This window comes from Kryptolebias marmoratus, linkage group LG1 (assembly GCF_001649575.2).
Source record: "Kryptolebias marmoratus isolate JLee-2015 linkage group LG1, ASM164957v2, whole genome shotgun sequence".
Lineage (NCBI taxonomy): Eukaryota > Metazoa > Chordata > Actinopteri > Cyprinodontiformes > Rivulidae > Kryptolebias > Kryptolebias marmoratus.
The window spans coordinates 19,663,592-19,673,844 of NC_051430.1; the positions used below are offsets into that span (position 1 = coordinate 19,663,592).

At 42.4% G+C, this 10,253-nt stretch overlaps 2 protein-coding genes across 3 annotated transcripts in view; one reads left to right on the plus strand and one right to left on the minus strand.

The window, feature by feature from the left end:
• wdr31 (WD repeat domain 31) overlaps positions 1-5,453 on the plus strand; it is a 9,171-nt gene extending 3,718 nt beyond the window's left edge. Inside the window, exons 3-10 of the mRNA XM_017413691.3 lie at positions 621-753; positions 916-990; positions 1,081-1,225; positions 1,820-1,920; positions 2,014-2,081; positions 2,793-2,934; positions 3,077-3,239; positions 3,707-5,453. Coding sequence (XP_017269180.1) covers positions 621-753; positions 916-990; positions 1,081-1,225; positions 1,820-1,920; positions 2,014-2,081; positions 2,793-2,934; positions 3,077-3,239; positions 3,707-3,906 — 1,027 coding nt within the window. The 3' untranslated portion in view covers positions 3,907-5,453. The remainder of the gene's footprint in view (positions 1-620; positions 754-915; positions 991-1,080; positions 1,226-1,819; positions 1,921-2,013; positions 2,082-2,792; positions 2,935-3,076; positions 3,240-3,706) is intronic.
• Positions 3,992-10,252, minus strand: LOC108234419 (bri3 binding protein). 2 transcript variants are annotated; one of them, XR_005233633.1, is made up of 4 exons: positions 9,914-10,252; positions 9,097-9,199; positions 8,501-8,975; positions 3,992-4,125 (listed from the first exon to the last, which is right to left on the minus strand). XR_005233633.1 is itself a non-coding variant. In XM_017413607.3 (3 exons), exons 1-3 carry the CDS (start codon positions 10,094-10,096, stop codon positions 8,554-8,556), a joined length of 708 nt encoding a protein of 235 aa, XP_017269096.1. In that variant the 5' UTR covers positions 10,097-10,252; the 3' UTR covers positions 5,989-8,553. The 2 variants fall into 2 exon arrangements, 1 of the variants encoding a protein (XP_017269096.1); XM_017413607.3 differs by lacking the exon at positions 3,992-4,125 and having other exon boundaries at positions 5,989-8,975.
• Position 10,253: the final 1 nt, after the last annotated feature.

Sequence of the window (10,253 nt, forward strand, 5' to 3'; positions counted from 1 at the left end):
TAGCTGAATTAGCATTAGCATAGTTGAAATAGCTGAAGCTATAGCTGAATTAGCTGAAGCTAAAGCTAAATTAGCTGAAGCTATAGCTGAATTAGTTGAAACTATAGCTGAATTAGCATAAGCATAGTTGAAATAGCTGAAACTATAGTTGATTAAGCTGAAACTATAGCTGAATTAGCATTAACATAGTTGAAATAGCTGGAGTTATAGCTGAATTAGCTGAAACTATAGCTGAATTTGCATTAGCAGAAGTAATATTAGCAGAAAATGCTGAAACCGAAAGAGAAAAGCTGAATTTCAAAGAGAAAAACAGGAAAACAATGGTGTGAATGCTTAAAAGCATTCACACAATTACTTTGTAATTATCTGCTTCTTCTGAAATTGCCTTCATTTTATTGTAGGATCTTAAATGAAAGCTTGTAAATGAAACAAATCTGTGAATGTTTTGGAAAAACCGTGCTAGAGGGAAGTCGTTTTTTTTTCCAGCTAAAATTAAAGTGTGCGAAACGCAACAAAAACGTGATTTAGAATTAGAAATGGAGCCAAAATCCAGTGTGATATCAATAATAAATATGCCTCTGTGTTTATTTATGGTCTCTTGTGGCTGATGATGTGTGCAGAGCGTCTCAGGGGGAGAAGGCCGACAGTCCTCTGGACAGTCAGGTGTTACAGTACGAACCTGCCCATCATGGATCCATCAACACTGTGACCAACCTCAGCCCAGACCTGTGTGTTTCTGGTGGGACTGACCAGGTGAACATAGTCATTCAATATTTACCCACGTTACGGATTATTATCTATCCAACCGTACTCGTCTGACCTTCTCAAAAAGTTCGCAAGTCACAAATGTCATGGCGTACGGTGTTTGTTCACCACTGAGGCTCACAGACGGGCCTGCTTGTGTCCACCCTGTAGGCTGTTGTGGTGTATGACTGGAAACAAGGCCGGATGTGTCAGTCCTTCCAGGGTCACAACAGAGAGGTTACCAAGGTAAAGTCAACACCGCGTGTGCACCGATAAAGCCGTTGCGCATTTCTCCCACGCGCGCACGCCTGAAGCCCGCCTCCGTTTGTCCGCCAGGTGATTTGTTTTCCCGGCAGCACGTGGATCTTCAGTGCCTCACGGGACAAGACAGTTCTGATGTGGGACCTGAACCAGGGCGACGAACCCATCCAGGAATTTTGTGGGCACGAGCTGGTGGTCAACGGCCTGGCTATCAGCCCTGGTACGCACACAGAGAAACACTCCCTCACAAAGAGACAACTCAGCCAGGAGTGAATATTTAACTCGTGGGTTCAGGTTTTTCTTATCTGTGATTTTTTTTTTTAGCTTTGTAGGAATGCATTCTAAAACTCAAATATCTCCCAGCGTATCATATTAAATCTGGGCAGGTAGGATCATGTTTGTAGCTATGAACATTTATTTAGAGCTGCACACCATCTTAATTCTTTGTGCTATATTTGAGATGTTTGATTTTGGATGAAAATAAGTTAAAACATAACAGAACGGCCATCATCGCCTTCTGCAGCGACTATAATAAATTAACAGGCTGTAGATCTAACTTGAGGTGATTTTACAAAATAATATGTCTGAATTGATCTCCTGTATGCAAGTAAATATAAATAACAATATAATATAGCAATAAATACTGAGATGTAACTTAATGCTTATTATTTCAGCTTTTTTCCTTGCTCACAAATAAATGATTTTACTGTGGTTTGTCTGAATGTGATTTTTGTTATCTTACACATAAAGAGAATCTGAGATAAATATTTTATGCTGTTTTCCTTATTTTTTATTTTTGAAATATTGGTTATAGATGGAAGAAAGCTTTGCACCGGCTCCCGTGATAACTGGATGTGCCTGTGGGACATCGAATCTGCGAAATGTGAACAGAGACACAACATCTCCAGAAACCTGGTGAGAGTGACGGGGACGTGCTTCGGGCTGTCGGCGCAGGAACGTTTACCTTTGTCCATTTTTTTTCTTCACTGGGTGTTTGTGTCTGTTTAGGTGACTCATGTATGTTGGGTGCCGGCCAGCTCCTCTATAGTCCAAACGTCGGAGGATAAAACCATAAGGTACAGAAAGTTGGCGATCGGTGCTGACGGATGTGACAGATGTGCTTGTTCCCATGGAGCAGAAAACCGTTCGGTTTAGGTTTTGACTTTTTGGAAGTCGCTAGTGTTTTAAGGTTGTGATCCTGCTTTAATGATGTTTTCTTACAAAGTACAGAGCAGGTCTAATTTGGTGTTGATGCGGGAAAAGAGGGGGCAGCAAAGTAAAAGAAACTCTGCGTACTCCTGTCTGATTGTTAATCGGTCAAAGACGAGTTCAGGTCTCATTTGACTGGTTTATGTGAACTGGAAGCTAAATTGCTTTACCTACTTTTTACTCTTTTTTTTTTTCCTATGACCTGATTCCATTTGAAATAGCTAGAATTCAATTTTAGCCAATAGTTTAGGCTCTAACGTGCCTAAAGACTTAGTGAAGCTTTATAATCACAATGAGCTAGACTTCCACTGGAAAAAACTCTAACACCACTTTACTGTTGCTCTTTAAAAAAGGTTAACTAAGTTCCATCTATCTCTATAATCAATCAGAAAACTAAACAAAGTGTTAAGTCCTAAGATAGACTTGAACCTTTACCAGCACAGTGATGGTTCTGTTCAGTGCATCTGTTGAGACAGAAAAGCCTAATAAAGGTTCACCAAAACCTGGAGCAGTGTGAGGATAATTTAATCTTTACTGAAGCTGAGAACAACATACTGAGTGTTTGTTGTTGTGTGCAGGGTGTGGGACAGTCGGACGTGGCAGGTGACCAACACTTTCCCGGCGAAGCAGTACATCCAGACCCACTGTGACGTCTCGCCAAATGGGAACTACTTGGTGTCCAGCAGCAACGGCTTCGGAGGGCAGGGCAGCGAAGCCACGGTGAGACCCCCAGGAGGTGTCCGTGTGGTTGTTGGCCATCTTATTTTAACCAAAATGCAATGAAATGTTTGAGTGGTGTCCACGGTTTGTGTGAATGATCTTGAAACATCTGGTATAACGGGTTGTGTGTGTGTGTTGTTAGCTGTGGGACCTCCGTCAGCCTGGCTGTAAAGTTGTGGAGTACAGAGGTCATCTTCAGACCACGGCCTGCTGTATGTTTCTGCCTGCGTCTCCTGGCGGTACAGCTCGGGTCGCCACCTCCTCTCACGACAGCTCCCTGAAAATCTGGGATCAGAACACAGCAGGTGACGCCACGGATAAAACAAACGCACCTTAAGAGACATTTATCGCCTGCCGCCGAGCGATAATGCTGTAGTTACTTTGGAGAAAGCAATCATCAGGTTGACATCTACAACTGATTACCTTTTGGAGTCAGTCCAATTCAAGATGGCCACCACAGCAAAGGGATCTCAGCAAACACAAAAATGCCTAAAACTCAGTCAGTTTTATAGATGTTGAGCTAAAATTCGATGTAGCTGAGAGTCATTCAGTACACATACTGAGTGTGACATCTGGAGATGTCGCATGAGATTGTGTGAGATGTTTTTAAGGTTTAACCAAAAGAGCTACAGCTTGTTCATTTCTCAACACTAAATGATCGAAGTCTAAAGCATGAAAAGCAGCAGGCAATGATGATCCTTTGAGGAATGCTAGGCCTGTAATTTATTTATGTTTTTATTCTCTAACTTGTCTTCTGCTGTGATCCTTGCAGTCTGTTTAGGGACGTTGTGTTTGGACGGGGCCGGTCCGCTGGTTTCCCTGGCTCCCAGTGATGCTACCAATCTGCTGTGTGCCAGCTTCAACTCAGGTCTCCATCATGTCCAGTTGGACCAGGGGTCCCACCCGGCTCAGGGGTCCGGCGCAGGTCCGGGCGGCACAGACCTGGACATTAGAGTTGTGGCACGTTTTTGACAACACCGAAGAAGAACTTGTAAAACTGACCCGCGAGGAGCCAGATATTCACAGGATTTAAAGAAAAAAAAACAACTCTTTTTACATGCTTTGTTGGCACTTTTACTTTGCCACACTGAGAGAAATGTCTGACGAGGTGTGGCGACGACGACGTGAGGAGGAAGATGCCCAGCATTGCCTCTCATCTGGACAAAGTTTCTTGTGGTAAAAGGATTTTACCTAAAAAACAAACCAAAAACAGGACTGGATTAGTGTGTTTCAGTTGGATGATTTAAGTGTTGGAACTGGATCTCCGAAAGGTAACAGACACCTTGTGAATCACTTGCTGCTCTGAAGCTGTGTCCAGTTTTTTTTTTTTTTTTTTTTTAAACCAAGAGAAAATAACTGAGATTTATCATGCTTTATAAACTACTCTATCAGTGTGGACCAAAGCAGCAGCTTTTTGCAGTATGCTGAAATTCTTTTTTTTTAAGGATCTGACAGTAGCTTTAAACGGAAGACACGCCTGACTCCAGATGGCATCAGTGTTGGCGATCATGAAGCACACAGTGGGCTCGGAGCACATGCTCTGAAACGGAAACCTTGTAACACCAGCTGGACTCTCACCGACCTGCAAACGCCTCTGACTCACTTCATGTCCATTAGTATCTTTATACAGTCGACATCCTTCTGCAGGATGTAAAGTACAGGAATTCAGGTGTCAGATTTACTAAAATGCAGCTGAAATTGTGGAAGCACTTAAAAAAAAAAAACTTCATTTTTCTTTTTTGGTGTCGGTCTGTTAAACCAAGTATCTGTTTCTGTGTTTTTTCGTTGGTAAAGTCAAACCGGTGGGTTTGTTATGAAGTTACCAAATCTAACAAGGAGTACGATTAGACCTGTTGAGTATCTCAAACTCCAGCCTGATTGTTGTTTTTAAAATGAGCTGATCATAGTCGACGTTTCGTGTTGATAGATAATGCACTTCTGTTAAAATGAACGTGCAAATTCTGAATTAAGAGCGTCTGAAGCCCACTGCCAGCTGCTTAGTTTAGGACTTGAACCACCGTTGGAAATGCACTGTAGTTTCTGAAGTTACTGAAGATTTGAATTAGACTAATCTTGTGTTTGAAGTGTGGCTTTAGATTAGTAATCCTGTCATCCCAATCAGCCTAAAGAGACTAAACGAAGCAACAAAACACGGCAGGAAAGCTGAGGAATGACGTTCTGTTTGATACCTGCCAGTAAAGAAATACGTTTATTTCATAATGCCACAGAAATAACTCCTTCTTGCTGTTTTTCTGTCTGAGATTATTAGGTTTACTTTGTTTTAATCCATTTTTGCTTGTGAGCCGACAGTCTCACTCTCCCCACTGTTTCTTGTCTCTAATTTACTGTCAATTTGTAATAATAATAATAGAAGACATATAGTACTTATAACAGCTGTAGATGGATTTTCTGCAAACTTTTGTATTATTTTTTAAGAATAAGATCAGCGTTCATGCATAAAGTTTGTACTACATTTACATGTATCTGTACACATAAACACATCTAGCTGTATGTCCTAATACTGGTGTCACAACTGATTATTTTCTTTCTTTTTTTTTTTTGGTTTTGTGAAAAATTAGCATCTCTCCAATAAAAAAAGGGCTTTAAACAAAGTGAGATTCAGCAGAGCCCCCTAGTGTCAGAAATGCTAAAGCCGTGGTGATTTAGGCGACAATCGGAGGTTTCATCTAAAAGCAGATTAAACTGACTGTAGTCCAGACTGTTCGCTTCAAAATATGTTCAATAGTTTCTGAACCATGGGTGTCAAACTCTGTTCCTCTGGGGCAGCTCTCCTGCACGTTTTAGACGTGTTCTTGCTTTAAAACACCGGATTTAAATGGATGACTTTATGGACGTGCTTCTGGAGAACTTGATGATTAGATGAGGAGGTGATTAAACCGTTTGAATCGGGTGTGTTGGAGCAGAAAACAACTAAAACTTCCAGGACAGTGTCCCTCGAGGCCTGGAGTTTGACACCCCTATTCTAAACTGAGAGGAAAACAAATCTCCCTAAAAAAAAAAAAATCACACATAAATCAGGAAAAATCAAAGCCATTCAGTTACACAGCTGTGTTTATTCAAGTCTGGACCTCATTTCCCCAAAAGCAAGTTTTTATAAACACACACTCAAAACACGACGTAGACAACAGCAGGCAGCTCCGACTCGCGCCACGTCACTCAGGTACAGAAACGCTCAAAGCAATTTAAAAACAACAAAAATAGTCTAAACTTTCAGCAGGTGAAACAACTAAATGATAAAAAAAGTTACACATAACTTCCTTAAAGTAACAAATAACTACATTATTGGCACCACTTATAAAAAAAACAAACCAACAGGCTACTCTTCATCAGAAACAGGCAGGATACAGTACAGTGAAAGTGAATGAAGTTATTTATTTTACACTCTGAACAGATTTATCTGCTTGTAGCGTTAAATCCAAGGAATTAATTGGTGTCATTCAGCCTGTAAGTGGGATATATATATAAATATAAAAACTACTTTACTCAACTTCACTTTATCACATTTCAGAGAACACCTCGGAGGTTTGAAAGCTGCAAAACAGCTTGCATCCAGATTCTTTTTTTTTTTTACCAGAACCTCACAGACATCATTTCAAATCCTGAACAGCGACATGTTTATGACCGGACTCACGGTGAACCCCTTCCTTCAACAACACAATTAGTCACTTTGATAAAACACACGCATGCACAGAAAAACTACAGCTACAGATAACCTGCAGGCTAATCAGACATCATGAGACATCAGGATGAAACCTCTTTTCTCAGGTGAACTAAAAACAGGTAATTCTATCTAAAAATACTTGAAAATGTGCCGTCACTGGAGGAGATAAAAGCATATCTGCAAATGGGATAGTTTGGTCTAAACAGTTCAGTAATCAGTGCAAAAAAAAATAAAATCAGTACAGGAATAAAAAGATATTACAGTAATATAACTCAGTAGGTAATAAATTCCTGGCACATAAAAAACAAAAACAAAAGTTCTCTCCAAAGGCAGTCGACAAAACGATCAGAATTTATAGGCAGAAAAGCAGCATGCAACGAAACCCCGCCCCCCCGTCACGTGACTCCAGGTACACGGGTCATCTGGAGCTGGTTTACGCCCAGAAAACAAACTGGGAATGTTTTGGCAAAGCCAGAAAAATCAAAGCACTGCCACATGACAGGAGCACAACCGGACTGCGATGGGATATGTTTGTTGAACTGAGCCAGAAGTGGACACTACTTTAAGGACCATGTTAAAAAAAAGGCAGATTAAGTGCTAAAATGAAAGGAAAACACACCTGATAAAACAGACATTTCTTCATGAAGGAGACCCCCCTGAAGCTGAGAGGATTTACACCCCAGCTTATTCCACATATCAGCTCTGAGGACGTTAAACACTGATTCGTCCTTATGATGAACTATAAGAGCCGCGCGGTCGTCATCGTTCCTAACATGCATCTTTTACTTGATCAAGTTAAAAATAAAACGTAGTGGAGGGTATGCAGCAGGCTCATAAACAATAGCTAACAGACTTTATTAAAACAGTGCATCATAAAAAGGTATTAAAAAGCATAAATCACACTGAAATGGTTTTAAATGAAAGGAATGCGGTGATATTCATGAAGAAACGCCGACAGACTGTGGCAGATGGAAAACCCGACGGAACATCAGATTACCAAATTAAAGTTACAAGTTAGAAGTTCAAATCTTCACAATGATTCCACAATAACAAAACAATAACAAATGAAAAGTTGGATTTGGTCTGGGTGTAAGGCATGAGTCAAACTTTAAACGTAACACGACGAAAGAACAAAACAAAACAAAAAAAAAGCAGAAGCATCTGAACCGCGGAGAGACGAAGACATGATCTGACGGCGTGTTGGGTGAGTCCCTGAGATATTGCCGGCCGTCTGGATTGTTTCCAGGTCTAAGGGTGACTTTTTAAAAACAGCACTTTTCCAAGCTGGACCCCCGCAGACAGACACACACACACACACATCACGCATCACGTACCCACGCACGTCCTCACAAGACGACGTGTTCGTGACCTACTGAGACAAACTACTGCGACGTGTTCACACATTTTCTTTTTTTTGGACGGAAATGAAATAAATAAACCTCACTGTGGACGACCATCCACCGTCTTTAAAGTTTTACACAGTAGTTATAACAACGTACCAGCTTCAGCCAGGTATCAGCAGGTTGATAAAGAGCGTCGGTTTTTGCTTTTTAATGAACAAAACCTGCGTTATAAGCCTCAGATTAGTTATGAGGACAAAAATAAACACATGAATCATGCTGATTTATTTAAAACAAGATTCGTTGGTGCTTCAGCCAAGAGGAAGGAAATCTAAAGATATGAAACTTGTCAAAATTAGCCGAGGCCAGACCGATAAATGTCTGGTTGGTGTAGAAAACGTGACGAATTCTTTGTAAAGAAGCTGAGTTTGATTGATCTGTACAGCTCCAGGTGACTCGGAGGATCCCAAAATAAACTCAAACCTTTAAAAACGCTGCGTTCAAATCTAGTTGGACCCCACCTAACAGTAGAGTTGTAAAATACCTGGTAGTTTCTGACGCTGGCGTCCCCTCCCACCCCCACACCCGACAGTGAGTCTACTGCTCCCCGGGGCGCTCCAGGCTGTCTATGACGCGGCTCAGCCTGATGTTCAGCAGCCGGATCTGAGTGTCCAGGTGGTCGATCTTCTCTTCCAGCGAACCGGCCCCGCCCCCGCGGCGCCAGTACGCACCCACGGGCCCCGTCATGAAGTACACGGCCATGACGAAGCACAGCGGCAGCACGGCGCGCTCGGGGTCGCCCTCGAACTTCTGCAGGATGTAGAGGCAGGACAGGGCGAAGAGCGCCACCCGGACGAGCCAGAAGAAGCGCCCGAAAACGGCGTGCAGCAGGTAGAAGAAACCCCCCAGGAACATGGAGAGGAACCAGTAGGCCAGCAGGACGGCGGCGACCAGGAGCAGGGCGCGCGCCGGCGAGTTGCTGAGAGACGTGAGGCTGAAGTAGTGGCTGAGGTTGGACGCTACACGGAGGGAAGGAAACGGAGAAAGGACGTGACATTAACTAACTCATCAACTAAACAAAAGGAGTTGTAGAAGCAGTTAGGATGTTTAACTCTGTCATAAATATATTTAAAGGCTTACAATCGATGCCCATCACGTCGAGCAGATCTGACCAGATCTTCCAGATGGTGTCAACAAACGAGTCCACTCCATGGACGAATCGCTCCGTAGCTTTGGAGAAAAACTTGGAAGAAAAAAAACATCAGGGTTAGCTTGTCTTATTATTGCTTTATATGTTGAGCCATGCAAGTAAGTTAGTTAGTCGGTATTACATGCAAAACAGTTCAGAAATCAGCAAAAATAATGCTTTTGTAGTGATGCATTTGAGTTCTGTAAACTAAAGTAACATTATATAAAAGATCTGTTTTATTTCTAATAACTTATTTTACTGTAAATGTGACTTTTTCTTGTGAAGAGCTTGAATACTTTTTTTTTTTAATGAGCACAAAAGAGAAGTAGTTGAAGGCTGAGAGTCTCTGGATCTTTATTATAAAACATATTTAAAAAGGTTGAACATGTAAATGAGGATATCACTAGTTGGTCGAAGTGTGAGCAACTTAACGCGTCACTTTCCTGTAGTTTTCTTTATTTTTTTGGCGGGCCAAATGCAGGAAATAATTAAAAATCGTTTCAAAATGCAGGAAATGCAGCTGGCCCAATCAGAGCCCTCACGCTTATCTAGATTTCCCCTAACACGGACGGGGACATGCTGGGATATGACGGCTCCCAGAACCTTTTTACAGACTTAAATCAAACGATTAAGGCTGAATATTTCAAAATGGCATCCGAATTGTTTGGCCAGGCCCCGGGGCGCGCTTCTTTTCCTGTTTCGCCACCTTTAAAAACCACAATCCGCCGGGTCAGCCGCTGTCCGGGACATTCTGTGCCGTCCTCTCACCTTGTACAGCCCCCTGATGTTGTCCTCCCCGAACACGCTGCTCAGAGTCTGGTAGATGCCGTTAGCCGCCCGTCGGAAGCTGTTCTGGCTGCTGCTGGTCCTGCCGCTCCTGCCCGCTCCGGCTGTGCACAGCAAAGCGGCGGAAAGCACCGCGAAGACCACGAAAATCCGGACTCCCTTCATGGTATCGGACCCCCCCGGATGCTAAGCTCGAGCGTGAATCAAAACGTTTCAAGTAAACTCGAGGTGAAACAGCTGCTTTCAGCCCAACCTTGCAAGGGAAGATGACAACCAACTATGATGGTGGTGGTGATAGCCCGTGTTCCATTCATCGACATCA